Genomic DNA, 22,752 nt, shown 5'->3' with positions numbered 1-22,752 from the left:
ATGTATACACAAGAAAATGTAAATTTATTTATAAGGTATGTTTAATGCAAAGAAATATTATGCATTCATAATAGGCATTTGTGAACATATTTTGTATTTCATATAAATTTATATTGCTTATATGTATGTATAATCCATGTATTCTAAAACTGGAAAGAATCCTTTGTCAGGTGCATACTTTTACCACCGTTTACCTTTTGTCACAGTGACATATAGGCCCACTTGACCGGGGGTTAAAGTTAAACTGCTATTGATTTCTGTATTCATAAATGTAACAGGTCACTAAAATAAATAACTTACTTACTTACTATAATTGATTGAGAAAAAAATGGAATCAGACCTTTTTTTTAAGTATATAGACTAAGTATTTTGATCTTTGATATTTTTTGCAAAGTTCTAGTTCAGCCAAACCAAAATTGTGGGTGGAGTATTTTTTTTCCCTTAAAAAGCACATTAAAACATATCCTTTATAATTGATCATAACTTTTGTCAAGCTTTATTCAAAGTAAACAAAGTATTAAAGTTATGTTTTTTTCTGTGTTCTGTGAACCAAGTATTTTGAAATCAAACTGAGTCTCTCTCTCTCTATATATTAACTGTATTCTTAAACTTTCATTGTCCCTCAATTGTGATTCCAAACTTTTGAATAATAAAAAGAAAACAAGGTATGAAAAATGCATCACATTTATTGCAAAATATATCTATCTATCACATGGAATGTTTGCTTTTTAAGCTCATATAAAGCAAAAATATATCATTATATATATATATAGAATATATTAAACATATACAACACAAAGCGTACACGGGTATACATAAAAACACACAGTGTACAAGTATATAGAATCAAAAAGGAGTATAATGAAAAATGTTTTGTATATGCTGTATTCTACAACCAAATATATGTAAATGGAGTTATTGCTGGAAAAAGGTGTCCTACAAGGTTCATCACTTTAACAACCTTTCTTATCACTGGAAAGTTTTGGTTACAACCAATATGAATCTTACCCTTTACAAAAATATTTACAATGCTATCACAACACAATCCCAATTTGCTGGCATATTACATAACAAAGTATTTCATTCCAAAGAAAAAAAAAAACATCCCTTGTTCATTACAAATATTATACACATCTAACTTAGCATAGTTTCTGTAAAAACAAATACTATACACATCTAACTTAGCTAAGTTATTTGTAATAATTTTAATTCATACATTAATATATGAACATAAAACAAAAAGGCAAATTGAATCCCAAATTCATGTCTAAACATTTGTTTTTTTTAACAATTTGTCAGAGTTGCTGCACAGATCTTCAATAGATTTTTTAGCCATACACAGTGGAACTTTAGAAATAAAAATACCACTTTTGTAATAAATATAGACCTCTAAGTCATTTAGTAAGAAGCAGAAAGGAAGTCTGATTGAAATTAAAGTCTTTTCTTAGAAGAAAGTAAATTTGCCAAGACATGAGTACCTCGATATGGGAAAAATGTTCTCACAATTGAACACAGGAGAAGCAAGACATTCCCACTCTGTAAATGCCTTTCTATTAGGAAACACTTGCACCTCAGCAAATCGCAAGGAAATCATGTTTTTGTTTTGATTTGAATAAACTATTGTACATCACCATCTAAATACAATCTATTTCTGAAAAGAATACTTCAACAAAACAATAATGTAATTGTATTAACAAGGTATAGCAATATCCTATTAATTTATTATACCCAAGCTATACTTTCTAAATTACATCAATGAACTATTATATATGTATTTAAATAATTATAACTTTCTAAAACGTTTATTGATCATTATAAATTTGCTACTTTTACCACAGTCTCAAATATCCAAAATTTGCACTGCTTGTGGTAAAAACCTCACTAAAATATACAACATTGAACGAAAGTATTGATGTAAGTTCCGGGGTATTCTACATCTACAACCTAATGTCAACTGCTGGACAGAAACTGAAGAAAATTTACTCAAAGGCAATCTAAAAAAAAAATGTCTGTTTGCCCTCTCATGACCAAATGTCTAAACCTCCAGAAAATGATTTTTTCCATTCATTCCGGAACTTTTAATACCCTCAACACAAATTTTAATTTTATTAATACCTTCAATTTCAATAAATTTTGAAAATGAAGAATTCATATTGAAAATTCCTGAAAAAAAATATTTCCCTACCTATCTACTTATTCATTTTTTTTTCACCTTGAGTCAGAAAAAGGCAAAGAAACATTTTTTAAAAGATGGATCAACACATGCATTGCCAACAGAAATACCACAGAAACATTACGCACAATATTGCAGCAAAACTCGAGGAAATGACGAAATGTTAATAAATAACACATGTCAATTTTCTTTGTACAATTTTTCAAATTTTACTAAGTCTATTTCAGTTTTGAATTCACTAAAGTCTGTAGATATAAAAACATTAAAATAATTCCTTATCTACACCAGTGAGTATCTTGAACAACCCTTGTTTTAATTTCTTTTTTCTACTGAGTATTTTTAGTTTTATGCGGTGTTCTTTATCATCTGCGTAATATCAACAACACAACAAAATTGTTACTTTTTGAAAAAAATGTCCATAGGCACAAATTAACCATTTCCATTATTGATAAAAAATTGTAGCAAGGACTTTAGAGGAGCGCAGATTTTGAAAAGTAAATATGCTTCAACACTGCTATTCTCATATCACTCATAGGACAGACATGTTTTAAATGAAACATACAAATGCCATACCATTCCTCTTGTATACTGAACTATATACATAACTTGCCTCTCCTTTAAGCAATTTACATACTGACATAAAAATTATCCATCAACAACATATCATCATTACAGTACCAAACACATATATTAATATACAAAAATTAATATATAAAATACTCTCCTGGTATCATATTTAAGGCCCCTTGCTTGTCTTACAGACTAAAAGAAATAATTATGAAATAATAGATAATTGTGTAAACATGTAAACTGAAAGGTATTAAGGAAGCTCTAAACACTACACACTAAAGAGTTCTCATTCCATGGTTGCTTAATGCAGTTAGAGTAATCTGCCCTTAGATGTAAAACAGAATAAGAAATCAACAGCGATTGGCACAATTTATATCAAGGTATTCTTAGCATAATATTAGACCAAAATAAAGTAATTGAATGCATTATTTGCGTGTATATTACCAGTACAAGTAAACAACAGTGATTTCTGTTTACTAATACTTCATTGTCTTTGAAAATTTTTTTCTGGGGAAATATGGTAGGCACCTTATGTTGTGAACCAGATACAGTCAGTGTGTACCTCTGCATAGATATAAAGTCAAAGTCCAAGTCATTAGTGTTTAGAACCTCCTCAATAATAGGAATGACTTGAAAATAACTCTGTAAGTCACAAAAAAGAACAGCTACAGTGCAATCATAATAATATTTTGACTGATTTCATGAATAATAAATATGATGTTTTTATTGCGTCCTTAGAGCTTTATCTATAACTTTTTTTTTCTCTCTCACCATTGATAAAATTATCACTGAAAACATCAATGATCATAATTAATGCACATACAATGTCATAACTGGCAGACCATTTTACACTGGTTAAAATTAACTGTACAATGTAATAATGTTATATCCACAGTCATTGTGTATTTGTTACAAGTTTACATTCCAATAAGTGTAGATGAAGTGGTTAACACTGGAAATACAACATATGGACAACAACATTATTCTTTTACATCATGAAGCAGAGATGGCATATTGCTGTAATTGTAAATTTCTGTAAACATTAATTAATGTGTGTCTTGTACAGCTAGTACAATAAAGTAAACAACATAAAACTGTAGCATTGCAGAAATCATACATTTACTAAACAGTGATAAAGTATTGAAACCAATATTCTCTAAGTAAAATTTACAATGAAATGAAAATTAAGACTTAATAAAAGCCAATGCTCCATTTTACATAAACACTTAAGACTAAGATCAAAAATCTTAGTTCTTCATAGCTTTTGAAGTTTTGTATTGCATCCTATTCACATCTTAATGACAATTAAATCAGTGTAAAATATAATGTCAATTGTAAAAACTCTATTTTGATTTTAGCTGCAATTTCTCTTGTAAAATGTCTGCGTAGGAGTACTGTTAGATTTGTAGGATTTTGACCTCATAGATTCATTTGAAAATCGTAAATCTCTTCTATGTATTTCCGCCATTAATACTGATATTCTCTCACTAAGTCACTATTCTACCCACACAAGGACTTAATCTGTAGTGAAATGACTCAATATGATAATTATTGCAGATTCCTGATACATCCAAGGGGTGAAGAATTGCTTCTTTGTGTAGAAACTGCACCTGGTTTTGAAATGGTTAAAAAAACATCTTTATATATCTAATCTACCAGACTAAAACTCACTGCTGGAAGGAATGTTGAAACAGTACCAGAGTGATTACATATTCTCTGGTTTGGAAGATAAGGGTCACACAGATATAGAGGGTACACTTCTTAAGAATTCACTCTGTTTCAGTCTTAACAGTCAGTATGAAGAAGGGAAAAATGTCTTCTTCACAGAGTTGTGACCATTTGGAAAGATGGGAGTCAGGCTTAGAATAAGGATGGGTGGAGACATGGAGAAGGACAGTTTTAATAGAGCTGTGACCAATTCATTTTGTTTTGGGAAATGTTTCTGTTGTTTTTGGAACATTAGTGAGATGGATGGGACAATGAATATTGGGGAGATGAGTTGTTAGACTTGTGATGACTCATTCTGTGTAGAACTTGTTGCAGTAGCTGTTTCCTCTTCCTCTGGCAAGCTCTCCGCCATCCATTTAGACATCTCCAGGGTTAAGCTGGCTTCTCGTAATACCTGTAAAACAGAGGTCATTCAACACTTGAAGCTGGCTTCTTGTAATACCTGTAAAACAGAGGTCATTTAACACCTGAAGCTGGCTTCTCCTAATGCCTGTAAAATAGAGGTAATTCAACACTGAGGCTGGCTTCTCATAATAAAATCAAACCTTGTTATTTCGAACTCAATGGCTCTGAGTAAAAACTTCAAGATATCAGAGGATTTGAGATATCCAGGGTAAAATACTTAAGGAATGAGAGGTTGGGACTTCAAAATCACTTTGACATATCCATGGTATTCGAGATATCGGTGTTCAAGACACCGAAGTTCAACTGTAGTCTTCATCCCTACATGCCTCATCTATGCCTGTTTGGTTAGGGTAGAGCTTATAGCTACTTGAGAAAGGAAATGCTCTAAAGCCTTCAACTTTCTCACTTATCATGAAAATAGGTCAGATGCAACACGTGAAGCATGATTAAATGTATGTATCCCTAGATCATCCACTGAAGTCTGGGACACTTAATGCCAAAATAACATTATAAAAGAGTGTTCTTTAAAATCTTTTAAATCAAGGATCTGTTAATATAAAATGAAAGAAAAGTGATTTTTTTAGTTATATTTTCAACTAAGGCAAAGAACTAATGAGGAATTTTCATTCATGAAATAGATTTGAACCTATGACCTTTTGATTACAATTCTAATTGTTAGATCAATGAGCCAGATGCTTAAGTTCCAGATCAAGCTAACGCAACAAATCAGAGGTCAAAGAATTGAAGGAGGATTTTTTTTTCAATTGAAGACATAAATGTTCTGCTGTTAGGAAACACAGGCTATTTTAGAAATTCAAGATTTCTCTTATTGGGTGGAACAAATTTAGCTGTCTACTGAAAGCATTTGTAGAAAAAAGACACAGATTTTAAAATTAATTAATTAGATTACACTTCAAGAGTTAATCTTATCATTTTCAAGCTCAAATGGAGCCAAGACTTACTTGGAGGTGTTCTTCAACATCAGCCATTTTTTGGTCAATCCAGTCCATCTCTCCCGACAATTGGCAAGCATGTTTAGTGACAAGCACTAGATGATTAACAGACAGCACTAGAGCAGTACACCTGTAATACAATACATCTGTTTTACTGATAAGTACTAGATGGTTAACAGAGAGCACCAATGCAGTACACCTGTAATACAATACATTGGTTTTACTGATATGTACTAGATGGTTAACAGAGAGCACCAATGCAGTACACCTGTAATACAATACATTGGTTTTACTGATATGTACTAGATGGTTAACAGAGAGCACCAATGCAGTACACCTGTAATACAATACATTAGTTTTACTGATATGTACTAGATGGTTTTTAAATAGACAGTACTGGATCTGTTTACTCGTAAGTACTAGGTGGATTACAGACAGTACTAGTGCAGTACACTTGTAATACATTACCAGAGATAAAATGTACCCTTTTAAAATATTTTCAATTAACTTGAAACCCCCAATTGGAAAAATAACAAATCAATTACAGTCAAACTTGTCATAGCGGTCACCTTTATCCAGCGGTCACCTGTCCTATGCGGTCATTTTATTTCCTCCTAATGAATTTTCCTACATAATGTAATTCTATTAAACGGTCACCTGCGTAATGCAGTCAGCGGTCACCAAATGTCATGTAAAATCACCGTTTTACCTCGCCAATTTTGTCCGATCACGTGACCAGATCTAAAGTCAGGTGACTCCCAATTTTTGTCACTAATGTAAATAATTGGTCTTGTGTAGCGAGATCATGGAAAAAATAATTGGCCTTATTAAAATCATTTAAAATATTGGATAATTTATTATTTTTTTTAACAAAACTAAACAAGAGTGCTAGTGACCGAAAAGGTTATCAGGAAAATAGACTTACGAGAATCTTAATCTTATTGAATTGGAATCTGGTTTAAAAAAATTCTTAGTGATATTTAAAAAAGGCATCCTTATTTATCTATTAATGGATACAATAATTATGTGTTCCCTAATTATTAGTTCACGTTTGGCATGCCCAACTTCGACAGCCGTATTTGTTTAAACGCATGGCAGGCCCAGTGGCGAATTTAAGGGGGGGGGCGCACCCGGCACGCACCCCCCTTAAACTGTCAAAGTTAGCGTAAATCATAGTTTCGTCTAGAAAATGTAAAAATGTCTACTTCGTATACCTCATTTTTACCCCACAAAATCTCTAGAATCCAGGAGACCCCCTCCCTACTTTCTGCACCCCCCCACTTCAATTCCTGGATCCGCGCCTAAGGCCGAACACCTAGGAAATGTATTATTTGTAGAAACCCTTATTAACTGTTTTGTGTATTCAATGTGTCTTAATTATCTCGTGATTTCAACTAGGTAAGATGACCGTTAGGATTAGTCACGCTTCATTGCTCACAACACCTGTGAATTTGATATCAATTTGTATTATGCACTGCTTTGATAAACTGAGAATATTATGACTTTTCTGTTTATTATGCTACTATTTATGTATTATTAAACATACAATTATCAGGACTAACTAAAGTTGTTTTTTTAGAGGCAGTTTAGATAAAAAAAAAATAAACATTATATTTTATTCATGGCACAACATGATAATGTAATCATTTAATAAAAAAAAGTTTTGTTGTTGTTCAGAGGGAGCTAGGATAAGCAATGCCCTATTTGACTCAATATTTTTTTTGTTGGAGTCATCAAATTTTAGCTTGAACTTATATATATAATCTTGAGACTATTTAAATTTTTTTTAAAAATCTGAGACCACTGATTTCCAAAACACATCTTTCTTTAATATTCCATGATGTAGTATTTTAAAACATGGAACTTACATAAATTGGAAAAGAATTTTTCTTGAAAAAAGAAGAACCTCTTCTCAAAGGTCACCTCTCTATAAAGGTCACTTTTAATGCTTTCCGCAGGTGACTGCTTAATACAGGTTTGACTGTATTTCTTTTAATTCTTAAAACTTTTACAGTTAATAACCATTTTCTAAATATACCTTATAAAACACAAGAAACTCCAATCAATTTAAACACAGAAGACTAATACAAACCTGGCTTCTAAGAGACGTGGGTCCAGGGGGGGATACATGGCTACGACGACTTCATCAACCCGAGGACTGATCCTCTTAGCAACAGTGACTACCTCCGTCAAGAGTTCCTGGGTCTGAATTGTTTGGGAATTCCCCATCGTCATGCCGACCAACTGTTCGGTCAGGTATTTACAGGTCTTCAGAACAGAGAGACAGTGAGGCACTAAACCTCTGAAACATAATTAGACCATAATGTTATTTTTACAGTACAGTCAAACCTCATTATCTCTAACTTGATTGAACCAAGAAAAAACTGAGAGATATCCAAGGATTCGAGATATCAAGGGTTAAATACTTAAAGAAGTGGTTGGGACTTCAAATTACTTCCAAATTGACATATTTATGGTATTCAAGATATCCGAATTCGAGATACTGAAGTTCAACTGTATTCTATTTATTTATTAGTACCATATTACCAGGTTATATCTGGGGATCAATTCTTTTTTTGCAATTTTATTCTTCAAATGACTGCATTTGCAGATTTTGCTATTCCATTTCGATATACAATTAAGGAATGAAGCTTATTTTAACCTATGTTACAAGATATACGTAACTCATTGTGATGTAGGCAACTTATGTTATATGATATAAACGAAATCTTTTATCCAATCAAATGACATGTTACAACTAGAATTAAATTATTACAAAAGATATGGAATTTCAATATTTTATCTTAACAAAGAAATCAACGCACTTTATGTAAATGAAAATTGATGGAGAAAAATAGTCAAAGAATAAAGTTGGTTTAGATGTGTATGTACAAAGTATCAATGATCTACATGTACTTATTCAATAATAAAAACTTCAATTATACACAATATATTTATAGACTACATACGTAATATCATCAACCCAGTTTTCATCTTTCAGAATTTGGTCCAGTTTTGGGTCACCTATTTGAACATCCTCTAGCTCCACCGCAGCAGATACTGGTCTCTGTGGGTCCTCTTCAATTAACTGAACATCTGGCCTGTAAATAATTTACAGTTAACTAAAATTATCTGGCCCTTAAATAATTTACAGTAAACTAAAAATATCTGTCCTGTAAATAATTTACAGAAAACTAAATGTCTGGCCTGTAAATAATTTACAGTTAACTAAAATTATCTGGCCTGTAAATAATTTACAGTAAATTCAAAATATCTGGCCTGTAAATAATTTACAGTTAACTAAAATTATCTGGCCTGTAAATAATTTAAACTCAACTTAAACTATCTGGCCCATAAATAATTTACAGTAAACAAAATATCTGACTGTAAATAATTTACTGTTATACAGTAAACTGAATATCTGGCCTGTAAATAATTTACAGTAATAAAAGCATTAGTGAAGTTAAATGCCTTAACTTACCTTAGGAAATGCACATATACATATTTTTTTTGTTTCATTCCAAATCTGCTTAGTGTCTGAAGACTACATCATGGCATGATGCATTAGCAGGTGTATATAAAACCTGCTGTAGGCCTGGACTGATCCCAATTATAACATTTTGTATATGTATTGATCACTGGAATTTGTTTGTCTACCACAGATCCATTAACAATTTGTCTACGTCTTGATCACTGGAATTTTGTCTACTACAGATCCATTACAACAATTTCTCTATGTACTCAGATACCAAAAGATTGATCACAACAATTTATTTTTGTATTGATCACTGGAATTCGTCTACCTCACAATGACTGCAACAGTTTGCCTTAGTTCACTTTCTTCATTGGTGACCAAAATTTTTTCTAATCACTAAGATCTAACTGTCTTAAACTAACACCAAAAGTTTTCTGTTCTAGCCAGAACTGTATGACGACTAAATCTTCCCTTAATCAAAAACTTTCTATCATATTTTACCTTGTCTCCCTGTGTTGTTGGGTGATGAGGTCTGACTCTTTCTTACATTTCTGACGACACACAAACACCAAGGCAACAACGGAAGCTATGAAAACAGTAGACAGGACTCCTATTGCTATGGCAACCACAAGTTCCATGGCTACGGGGACTCCTGGGTGTCTACCATTGTCACATATCTAAACAGACCTACAAGGATGAAATGAAATGGTTAAATTTTTTTTTACTGAACAGAGTCCTCAGATAGTGTTAAACCAACAAGAGGCCCATGGGTCACATTGCTCACCTGAGTACTTTGGCTAGGTAAATAGCAAAAATCAGTTCAGTACTGAAAAGTTGAAATATAAAAGTGTGGGGGGGAGGGGGGGGGGACTTGATTTGAACACATTTGAATCTACACTACTTGAGGATGATTCTGAATTATTATGACTAATCATGGCTTTGCTGTTCTTGAAAAGAAGATCCCTGATTTTTAATGATTTTTCCTATATATTCCTCTATATATATATAACTTTGATCACCCATTGTGACCCCTGCCTACCCCTCAGGGGTCATGATTTAAATAAAAACTGCATCTACACTACTTGAGGATGCTTCCTTATAAATATAACTATTCATGGCTTTGCTGATCTTGAGAAGATCTTAAGAGATTTTTCCTATGTAATCCTTTGTAAAAATTTGATCGCCCATTGTGCCCCTTCCCTACCCCCAGAGGTCATGATTTTTGATTCTACAGTACCTGAAGTTGCTTCCATATAAATATGACCAATCATAGATTTGCTGTTCTTGAAAAGAAAATTTTGAAAGATTTTTCATAATGTAAAACTTTGATGGCCCATTGTGGCCCCTCCATACCCCTACCGGTCATGATTTGAACAAACTTGATTCTACAGTACCTGTGGATGCTTCCACATAAGTTTCATATGTTTAGCCCTGCATGTGGTTTTTGAGGAGAAGACTTTTAAAAGATACCATTCATTTTTAACTAATTTGTAATTATCTCCAATTGGAAGAAGGTGTGGGCCTTCATTTGAGCAAACTTGAATCCCATTTACCCAAGGATACTTTGCGGCAAGTTTGCTTGAAATTGGCCCAGTGGTTCTTAAGAAGGAGACGAAAATATGAAAAGTTGACAGACGAATACTGGACAAAATTTGATCAGAAAAGAAGTTTGCCATTGAGGATGTAGATGATGTGTGCTTTGAAACATTATTAAAGCATACACAAAAAGTAATACAGTAAAAACAAGCTTGTAAGGAAAAGGCAGAAACCAACAATCTCTATTTGTTATATTTGTTATGCTTGGCAAAGGAACAAACACTACCTATGTTAATGTCTTAGGTTGGACGCGGCACGGTGAAAGCAAATTGATTGCTTGATGACAATTACAGGTGTTTAAACAAACAAATTGGAGATGTTATGCTTAATTTTCACTTACTATATATAAAAAAATTCTACACTGAATCAGATTTATGCCAGACAAAGAAGTGATTTTAAACTAAGCATTATTGATAACATCATATCAACTAAATAAAAATCTCCCAGAAACAGTATATTAGATATATTGATTAAAATCCTGATTGATTAGTGTGATTATGGTGTGCAATGCTTCAAAAATTCTATAAAATTAAATAATTATGTTATCAAACAGTGACATTTCCAGCTATATATACTAGAATTAGCTAAACTTGCTATATTATGATACATTTATCTATTGTATTAAGAAGAATTTTTAACTTAGAAAAAGAAAAATAATTTGTGCAAACTTAATTAATATTTCATTGACAATAATGGCTGTTTATCATGATGCTCAATGAGTTAATTAAAGATGTATAAACATGGAATTTAGCACAAATAACCTGTGTATCAAGTCAAAAAAAGTCAGAAATAACATGTCTGTATATATAAGTACATAACACCAGAGGTTTTAATTTAAAAATAGATGTTTCTTCACTTAACCATGCAGATAAGGTCATCTGTTTTTAACTAAATAAGAATAAAGGAAATGCGTCTCATATGACCTCTGACCACTGAGATTTAAACTCTTCTTGGTATGGAAGTAAAAATATCATTATCACTAACCCATTGAGCATCCTTAAACAATGTTGCCTTATATGACCTTCTGACAACTGAGATGGCAAATTGTTACTCTTCTTAGTCTGGAGGTAAAAATATCACAAAAAATATCCATCAGCCCTCCTTAAATAATGTTGGACATTGATTTACCAGAAAATATATATTAACATCCAATTCACATAATGAAATATTGCTGAATCCAAATTGTCAAAATCACCAAGGAGGGAAAAAAGACTAAATTCTATGGTCCATTATCACAAAATCTTAGTTTCAGCATCTTGTGGGTAAATATCACATCTTCTCCAAGCATTTAAACACAGAGAAAATCTACGAAAAAAAATAAGACCAATTTGGTCAAAATAAAGACGACTCATTCCTCTAAAGTTACAACAGGAAATTACCTTGCTTAAGACTGTAATCTGAATATGCATCAAATGTTCAGAACAAAAAAAAGGCAATGTTGAATTAAAGTGACAAGCAAAATTTATATTCATGTTCGTCGTTAATGTATCAACCTGACAACTAACAGGGAAAAGGTGACGGATTCGACACATTTTCGTCAGGATAATTTGCATAAATTTGCATATCATACATGTCTGAACTTCACACAGCAGTGTATTATAATGATGTTATGTAAAGTGGTATTAATTTTCGTAAATTGGTGTAAAAATTGAATACATTAAAACTCTCTTTTGTGAATATCAATTCCAGGAAATAAGTTAGTTAATTTCTGTCAAAATAATAATTTCTTGTGCCTGAGTTTAATAATAAATAGGATATATTGAACATGAATTAAAATTTTCTATATCTCAATTATTTCTCTGAACAGCAACTCATTGAAAAAAATTCACTTCATGCATTACATTTTTTTTTGGGGGGGGGGGGGGGGGAGAGAGATCAAAAAACCTCCTGTTTTATCACCCATTTTTTATCTGATTCATATTTCTGCTACACTGTCCTAATAAATTAATTTCAAAAGCAATAACGGGTATTACACTCTATTCAACATGTTCAATGTTAAACTTTCATCAATATTCAATATTTACATTTTTTTTTTTTTTACAAAAATAATATTTCACTGTCTTAGTTAATTTTTTGGTATTACTTACACTTTCGTCAGTAGCAATTGTAGTCATTTTTCTCAATGTTACACTTTCATCAATATAATATCTATACATTTCTCTCAAGTAATAGAAATAGCAGAGTTACATGTTCATCAATAATTAACAATTTTACATTCTCCTCATTAATAATGTTACACTCTACTCATTAATAATATATGTTACACTCTCCCCAATAACAATATTACACTTTGCTCAATAACAATATTACATCTGCTCAATAACAATGATACACTTTCGTCAATAACAATATGTTACACTCTCCCAATAACAATATTACATCTGCTCAATAACAATGATACACTTTTGTCAATAACAATATGTTACACTCATCTCCCCCATTACAATGTTGCACTGTAATAAAATTGCACTGTCCTTAGTAGCAATGGTATATTTTCCTTGATGTTGCATTTTCTTCTAAGGTACACTTTCCTCTGAATAGCAGTATTACACTGTCCTCAATGATATACATTCATCAATTATAACAGTGTTACACTGTCCTCAATGTTATACATTCATCAATTATAACAGTGTTACACTGTCCTCAATGTTATACATTCATCAATTATAACAGTGTTGCACTGTCCTCAATGATATACATTCATCAATTATAACAGTGTTACACTGTCCTCAATGTTATACATTCATCAATTATAACAGTGTTACACTGTCCTCAATGTTATACATTCATCAATTATAACAGTGTTACACTGTCCTCAATGTTATACATTCATCAATTATAACAGTGTTACACTGTCCTCAATGATATACATTCATCAATTATAACAGTGTTACACTGTCCTCAATGATATACATTCATCAATTATAACAGTGTTACACTGTCCTCAATGTTATACATTCATCAATTATAACAGTGTTACACTGTCCTCAATGTTATACATTCATCAATTATAACAGTGTTACACTGTCCTCAATGTTATACATTCATCAATTATAACAGTGTTACACTGTCCTAAATGTTATACATTCATCAATTACAACAGTGTTACACTCTCCTAACAATAACAATGTAACAATCTTCTGAATATTTAACAAAGTTATACTTTCCTCAATAACAATGTTATACATTTGATCTTCTCAATCTGGAATATATCTCAATCTGGCAATACGGTGGAATTATTCTAATTCAAAGGGGCTAATTTTCACAGATCTTTTGCTAAAACTTAAACTTGTTGGGATATTATATTGCAATCAGACATCTACAGTCAAACCCTGTTATCTCGAACTCCATGTGTCCAAGATTAAACATCAAGAATGAAGACATCTGCAAATTTGAGATAATGAGGGTAAAAAACAGAAAGAGTGCATGGTTTGGACTGCTAATGTACTTTGATATATTCCTTGTATTCGATTAAGATCAGCATTTGAGATAACAAAGTTCCACTGTAATTATAAAAAGAGATCACTATCCTTCTCATTTTGTTGAGGTTGTAAATTTGAAGGTACGAGATACCCATGAAAAGCAGAAAAAAAATGGGACTCCCATGAAATGTAATGATTCAACAATATAGTAATGGTAGACTTTCCTCAATAGCATTAGGAACCAAAGAGCTTGCTATTACATTTGTGACAATGCTTCATCATAATTAGTAAAACTTAATTATTTCCTCTCCCTTATTTTATTTGAAACTAAGAATTCAGAACAATATCAAGTTTGTTTTCTTCAGAAAAAAATGTAAAACTTTCAAAAAAATTTAAACTTGACAATTGAAACATTAGGGGATACATGCAGAAATCTTTGAACCTGAGAAAAGATCATGTGTAAACAATATTTAAAACCTTGGTTTTCATCCTTTCAAACAGAATTCTCCTCTGTGATATTCAATACACAACTGCTCCTCAACTAAAAACATTGACAGACATTAACAAGGAATGTTTAATGGCTTTGAGTCATGTTCCTGTATAAAGACAAGTGTGTCCATCTATTTATTTGATAGAAATTTACATAATACAGCAGTAGTCAGGTTTCCCCATTTTCATAAAAGATGTGTCCTTGCACAATAAATTGTAATATTTTAGCACCCTTTGTGTATAGACTTAGCCTTTACCTATCATACCATGCAAAACTTAACATACTGTCTTGGGGAGGAGGGTGTTGATGGGGGATCTTCCAGTAGTATCCACATGGGGGATCTTCCAGTAGTATCCACACCTAATAAAGCATCTTTTCCATTATAACTTAAATTATAAAGAAGCTTAAAAAATGTATAAATTAAGTTTAAAATGGAAAGGGGAATTAGGTAAAGGAAGCCTCAAAGGAACACATAGGTCATTTAAAGGGGCATAGACACAGATTTGAAGTTACTATTTTCTCAAACTTTCTGTATAATATCATGACTTATATGTTGCTATAGCATTTCAAATGGAAATATAATAAAAAACTTATTTCATCTGGAAATTATTGAAACTATGAATTTCGGGACACGTTTGATTGACACATCCTTGCACTTTCACAAAGTCAACTTGGTCCTTAATACTTAAGTAGAAATTTTGTTGTGTATTAATGAAAAAAATTAAAGATATAATCCAGAAAATTCAGGGTAGAAATGTGAGAAAGCAAAACCAACTCACCAGTATTGTCAGTTCATGCTCAGTGATGTTTGCAGAGTTTAACAAATTGAACACATCCCATGAAACGTAAACATTACCAGTATTAAACAGAGTTAATGCCCTGTTTACAAAAGTTTAGGTTCCATGGAGAAGAAAAGGGGAAGGGGTTTTAGAAGGAGGGAAGTGACCAAAGTAAAGAAGGGTATAATGGATGTGAAAAGTACAGGTCCAGAGTGAGCAATGAAATGGGGGGAGGGGGGGGGAGTGAACCTGATAACAGATTTTCTTTGTTTTTCATTGTTTTTTTTTTTTATTTTAATCTGCAATTAGGACAAAAAAAAATCTTAATTATAGAGGTTTTAAAAAAAGCTAAAAAGAAGACTTAAAAATTGTAATTTTGAATAATTCTTAACTGACTAGTCTCTCATGTCAAAGAATCCACACATTTAGCGTTTAATTAGCGAGTTCATTAAGAACAGTGGAATCCTGAAGTAACACACTGCATAACGATGTACTTTATATATCAATTCGCAAGCCATCAGTGGGTCCACATATATCTCACCATAATTAAACCAGACATATTAAATAGCATGCAAGCTTTTAATAAACCAATTAAGATGCTCCAATTAATTAACACCTTGTCTGTAATTAATACAAGTTGCACTGAATCTTGTGCATATATTTACAAGAATAATGGAAGATATAGCAGACTATAATAGCTTAAATACAATATTTTACACATGTCCTCTCGTCATCTTGTGGAGAAGATAATGCATGAAAACTGCTGATTAATAGAACAAAGAACACATAACTTTTCAAATGCCTTTCAGCAGGTCATCAGTCAAGCACCTGCTGTTGAATTTCAGGTCCCTCACCTACTCACTTCATGAACCTTTGAAGAATTGAAACCATTAATTAATGACACCTGCTAATTGTTAATTGTAGTACACTGTAACCCCCCCCCCCCCCCCCCCCCAACACACACACACAATTAATATTTTATGAATACTGAGTTTTGCCAAACTTTTCACCATTTCATTAATTTATTAATTTTATTTACAGGTGAATTATTTTTGTTTGCTTGCTTATCCACATCCAACTTTGAACAAGCATTCCCAGAGCATTGCATATTAAGCAATACTAGTCACACACCGGCAAGTGTAATCTGGTTTCCCGCAAAAATTAAAAAGGTTGAATTGTCAAAATTTTTTAAGTAAAATGAAAAGTAAACTTGATCTGTAAGTCATCAAGGTACACTCGTATATGAAAAATCATATAAATATCTGCAAGCATTAAAAAAAAAAGTGTGGAAAGTCAAGTGGGACAAACAAACAGAAGGACAGGCAGACAGCTAGGCAGATGAGGAGGAGACCTATAGTCCCCTCCAGTTTCACAGGTTAGGGGCCTAAAAAGAAATGTGTTATGTCTCCTCTTCGCTCTGCATGAGCAAATTACAACTCCTATAACCTTAGGCAAGGCTTTATAAATTTTTACATGTAGATGCTGTTCTAAACAGATTTTTATACAAGGAACATGGAATTAACAACATGAAGGATTGTCATTATAAAAACAAACTTAATGAGTTTCTTGTTTAGAAATTTTAAATCAGTATACTTTTAAAGAAAAAAAATCAAGGACGCAATAAAAAAGAGTAGTCGTGCACTTAAAGGTGTTCTTCTGCACATCAATTAAGTTCACCTATAGGTGCGTAGAATTTAAGTTTGTATAGGGCTAAAGCACCCCCGAGCAATTTTGAAAACATTTAGTTTCAAAATGCATCATTTTCATTTATTTTGTAGATTGATTCAAAAAAACAAAAAAAAAACTTTACTGGAACACTCTGAAATTGTGCAAAGTTTTCCTTCTTAGAAAAAAAGTCAATAGTCTATTATTTCTAATCAATGCAACTTTGCAACATGGACATGATGGAAGTTTCTCAAGATTTGATCTTTTTTCAGCCATGTTTTGACTTTTAAAGCATTTTAGGTCAGACAAATCCATGGCCTCAGCTCTATATGTATAGTCAAATATTTCATCCATATATGCAAGTCAAGTTAACCATTAGGAACATATTATTAAATACAGGGTTGTCCGTAAGAATTAAAATAAAAAGGACATTAAAAAAATAGAAGGGAGTCTAGAGTTTCTCCCCTATAAACATGGGATTGAGGGGTGAATACCAGAGTAACCCGGGATAACATCATCATAGGTGGTGAAATTCCCAGGCCCCTAGGTCTTACTGACAACCCTGTAAAGAGTAAACTCATTTTAAGCATTCTAAGGGCTATAATAAAGCAAAATATTAAAATTCACATAACCATCCATTGAATCAGAAATCACCTTTTGTTAAAGCATGCATATGAGAAATCAAGGATGAATAAACAATGATATAAATGCATCCAAGAACCTCTTGTTACTCTTAAAAGTACAACATATGAATATGTTAAAATGAATACTGCTCTTCAGTTAAACAATTATAAAAAGAACCACTTTTATATGTTCTTACAACATATAAACATAGGTTCAATACTGCTCTTACACAAAAATTAAAATTTAAATATTAATTATTTACATCTTATTCTTACAAATCGTAAAAATATCCCCTTCTAATACACTACCTGTCTAATTATACAGCACACACGCAAAAGTCATCGAATCATGCATGTCATTTACTGAAGCTAATTGAGCGCGCATTAAAGGGTGTCAAAGTCTATAAAAAAAACTAGTCTACCCATTGGATGTGTCAACAAAGTGCATTTAAATTAGCTTATCTAGAATACGTCAAGCGAAAAAAGACAATGGCTACACTACTATCGCATGGCCACATTGACAGGAATCATTGAGATCATCAAAACGAGATTGGATTTTTTGGCGTCCCAACTTTTGCATGAAGTCGGAAAAACTCCAACCCAAGGTCAGGAAGTGTGAAAAGCACAGACTTAGCAAGAAAATATGGCTACACTGAAGGCTGTTATCGGGGTATCATAATTATTGAAAATAACTCAGCAAGTCCAATGGCTAAATTTCCTTTTAATATTGGCAATGAAAAGCAGACTGGAATGTTATGTAATATTCTCCATGGTGAAAACAAAATCAGATGAAATAATTTGATCCCCTTTAGTAAACAAACCTGCCTGAAAAGGTTTACATTAACTTTGATTTAAATTTTTTATTGCATCTGAAATGTTATGTCACATCAAACAGATCTTTTCTGGTCATCATAATTTAACAAAATTTAACATTGATTAGGCTTTTATCGACATGATCAGGACTACATTTTCGGTAAGGCTGCATGCTTCCAAGTCTGAAACCAAATAATAACCCTCTATATTCTTCTCAGACCTTCTTGTAGTAAAGTTGTGTCATTTTGAAAATGTCATGGCCCTTCATGAAGATATATGTTCTGAAGGAATTGTACATGCATCTTTTCAATTAAAGACAACTTAGCGACTTCATATATGAATGATATTCTATGTTCATGTATTAGTGAGAATCTGTTTGATTAAAACCTAAAATGGTAAATATATAAGAACTGTTTAATAAACAGTGATAAAGGATAAATTAGATACCATGCATGTTTTGCACAATTTTGACAATATTGACATGTATGCATCAAGAAAGAAAATTTGGATGTTATATGAACAGTGGAAATCTGTGATATTTTCAGACAAAATATGAGTATTTAATATTCAAATCTTCTCCCGAACTGGAAATCGACCTAGGTTTTTCCAAATACACTTATAAATCAAAGTTTCCTTTTGATAAAAATTAAAACACTGAGCTGACCTCAATTCACATAATTAGTTAAATCGTTCTTGTATCATTCAATTCGTCATACTAAGCAGTACTTTCATAGTGCAATGCTTATTTATGTGCGTATTTTGAAATGGTAAATATATATATATATAAGAACTGTTTAATAAATAGTGATAAAGGATAAATTAGACACCATGCATGTCTTGCACAATTTTTTCACACTATTGACATGTACGCATCAAGAAAGAAAATTTGGATATGAACAGTGGAAATCTGGGATATTTTCAGACAAAATATGAGTATTTAAATATTCACATCGCGTTAACTGGAAATCGGCCTAGGTTTTTTCCAAATACACTTATAAATCAAAATTTCCTTTAAAAGCTTGGAGTGTACTTGGCACATCAACCACATCAATCACCAAGAAACCACACTTAGCACCACATGGGTAAGAAAATTTATGCACTATAAATGGTGAAGTACCCGGCCGAAAGAACAAGAAGAAAGAGGTTTCATTTGAGAAAAAAGTACAGAAAATGATTACTGTACAACAATGCTGTCAAGAAAGTGTTGTCTTTAAACATGTTAAATATATAATTTCAGTTCTGAAATTAACCTCAACATTAGAAAATTTGAAAGACATTAAAATAATTATTATATATAAATGTTATTAAAATAATACACATCTTTTTTTAAAAATCATATATTTCAATTTTTATTCAATATTGAAAAAGGAAAAGGGGGGTCTGTTCAAGAAGATATTTTTGCACTTAGTAAAATGGTTCTTAGCATTTTATTTAACAAAAAATTTATCTTTTCCTTTTCTGAGATGCAAACATGTACATAGAAGATGACATGTCTATGGAAAAGTACTGGGTTAATTTCCTTTGAAATATGCACTTGAAATTAATAACCCTTATACAGGTTGGGCACACCCCACCAACTGGTCATTTATCCCCCGTTTGGTGGACAATCTCCCATATCGGAGATGAATTTTACTTACCATTTGGGAGAGAAAAATGGTTGTGTTCAATTCCATAGAATGGCTTGGATTGGCGCATAATTTTAAACCATGTGGAATAAAATATAGATATTTATCGGTGTCCTGAGTGAAAAAAATCGGAAATTCAACGTGTATTTTTTTGCGCAGAGTCGTTCAAAAATTTGACAATAAACGTCATGTACGTAAACAAGTGCATCGTTTCTCTGTTTTTACTTAAAAAGAAAATTCCCTCCTTCTCCAGATGTTGCACCTGTCAATCATATTCGTTACTTTCTATTTCGATTATCCAGGCAACCAATCAAATAATGCAAACCAATAAAAATGATGATCTTTTTTGAACCTGGTCAAAAGTCGGATTTTACTACGGTGGCACATTTGTGTCAATTTTCAATTAGGAAATCAAAAGAAAAATAAGTTTTCGCCTTTATATCATTTTATTTTGTACGCAATAGCTTTGTTCTCTATAAAAATAGTAAAAGAAGTTATATTATGATATAATTATTGTTTTAAAACGATGTACTTCGAACGAAAACAAGAATAATTGCAAAAGTCACTTTGTAAATCTTTTACTGAAAATTATTTATCAAATATATTAAATTCATCAGTAATATACATATCACACCACAAAAGGTCAAATGGAATATGCAACTTCATCCTAAAAGAAAAATAACTGTTACAACAGATATACTTTCAAGTCTAAAAAAAATTTAACTTTATAGCAATAAGTGCCCACCATACCAGTAAAGTAATGAGAAGCTCGTGTTTAACGGGATTTTATGGAAATAAATATTGACAAAGATCCAAAAAGCGATTGAAACTTATCTTATCAAGAGTTAAACCACTGGATAAAATAGAATTTTTATCTTACTAAACACAATCAAAATTTTTTTGATCGATTGATCAAGAAGTTCGGCTGTTACGGACAACTATGTGTATCGTTTTTAGGAAGTTATGGAGAAATTGCACATGGAAAATTGATCGAACTATTTAATTATGCGAGGAATATGTTCACTAAAATCCCCCAATGCCTAAGTAAATGCGCTTTTGCTTTATTTTTATAAAATTTGGAATAGAATAAAAAAGTCCACCATTTGGTCAGTAAAATTCGTCTCCGATATGGGAGATTGTCCACCAAACGGGAGATAAATGACCAGTTGGTGGGGTGTGCCCAACCTGTTATATACATGTACATGACCATGATCTGCATTAGTAGTGAAAAAAATAATCTGTTAGTAACTTTCCCGATACAGGTGTATGTTTTTCACTTTCGTACAGTTACAGAAATAAATGCTCAAGATAACAGTGGATAATGAACATATATAAATATGGAACGAATTAGAATAAATCATTTAAACAGCAGCTGAAGGGAAATTAAATGTCTATCTCATTTACCATAAGATAACGTCTCACTGATTAGTGATTAAACAAGCTACGAAGGAGAAGTCATTTTCTTATTGGCATTGATGATTGCAGTAGTGGTCTGTTTTGGTACTTACACGTGCGTGACACACTTGTTCCTGGCACAGGTAAAACGATGTCAACTAAATAAAAACAACCACCTGCTGAAAATGAGATAATGGCGATTGTTTGTTTAATCTCTTAGGCGCTTAAGAAGAGTCACTTTCTTTTCCTTTCTTTACAAACGCACTGCCGATCTTCTACTTTTCTTGATTTAATCTCCAAACAAAAGTTTCAGTATTTATTTTGGAATAAGATCTATTCTGAATTCTTTAAATTAATGAATTTTTTTTATAAAGAATAGATAATTTTGAAGAATTCTTATATTTTTTAGAAATAAGATGTGAAGATGACACACTTATAATTTGTATTTGAGATTAACAGATAAAGAAAAGCGTCTGCTTTGGCAAGAGAGTAGGCCAACGTTTTTTCTCTTTTTGATTTTATATGCTGGTTTATAAACATGTATATTTTTGGGACTACATAGTGGCGGGTCTTTATCAGCATTTTGGGTATTTCAGAATTCAATGTTCTATCGTTAGATGTAAATCAGGACGTATTTGAAAGATGAACAAATCATTTTCCACATCCCCAGCATCACAGAAGAGTGCTTTGCAGCAAGTTGATGTATTGGAAAGAATACGCCAGGTTTATTTAATTTATGCTATGTAAAAAATAAGACAAAGCAAAAAATGATAGAACACAATAAAGGTGTATACTATTTTTATTACATGTATATAATTTTTTACACTAAAAAACAGTTAGTTATTTTGGCAGGGATATAGTTTTGGCATATTTTGGAGATTTATAAAGATTCACCAAGATAAAAATTGTTTAATTTAAAGTAATTATATATATTTTGCAAGTATGATCAAGAAAGTAATGTTTTAAGGTACGTGTCATGCCTTATCAGGGTGTATGATATATGTTAATAGTAACACTAAACAGGAAGGAGAAAATATCGT

At 31.9% G+C, this 22,752-nt stretch overlaps 2 protein-coding genes across 2 annotated transcripts in view; one reads left to right on the top strand and one right to left on the bottom strand.

Annotated features, from left to right (window-relative positions):
• LOC133202179 (uncharacterized) overlaps positions 1–22,752 on the top strand; it is a 392,144-nt gene that overhangs the window by 173,765 nt on the left and 195,627 nt on the right. The window lies entirely within an intron of this gene.
• LOC133202192 (transmembrane protein 98-like) lies at positions 682–21,941 on the bottom strand. Its single transcript, XM_061337969.1, has 6 exons — positions 21,826–21,941; positions 9,806–9,991; positions 8,799–8,930; positions 7,922–8,131; positions 5,839–5,959; positions 682–4,865 (listed from the first exon to the last, which is right to left on the bottom strand). The coding sequence occupies exons 2-6, from the start codon at positions 9,940–9,942 to the stop codon at positions 4,746–4,748; spliced, it is 720 nt and encodes a 239-aa protein (XP_061193953.1). The 5' UTR covers positions 9,943–9,991; positions 21,826–21,941; the 3' UTR covers positions 682–4,745.

Source organism: Saccostrea echinata, unplaced genomic scaffold, assembly GCF_033153115.1.
Source record: "Saccostrea echinata isolate AGI-Se365-2 ecotype Australia unplaced genomic scaffold, CSIRO_AGI_Sech_v1 ptg000046l, whole genome shotgun sequence".
In the NCBI taxonomy this organism is placed as follows: Eukaryota; Metazoa; Mollusca; class Bivalvia; order Ostreida; family Ostreidae; genus Saccostrea; species Saccostrea echinata.
The sequence above is the reverse complement of the archived record's forward strand: the minus strand, read 5'-3'. Positions and strand labels throughout refer to the sequence as shown.

Excerpts from the sequence above, each read along its gene's own strand:
- LOC133202192 (XM_061337969.1), bottom strand. The coding sequence starts at position 9,942 with ATGGAACTTGTGGTTGCCATAGCAATAGGAGTCCTGTCTACTGTTTTC. Across the intron at positions 8,132-8,798 it reads AACTGGGTTGATGATATTAC|AGGTTTAGTGCCTCACTGTC; the intron begins GTATGTAGTCTA and ends ATTATGTTTCAG. Across the intron at positions 5,960-7,921 it reads CCACGTCTCTTAGAAGCCAG|GTGTACTGCTCTAGTGCTGT; the intron begins GTTTGTATTAGT and ends ATTGTATTACAG.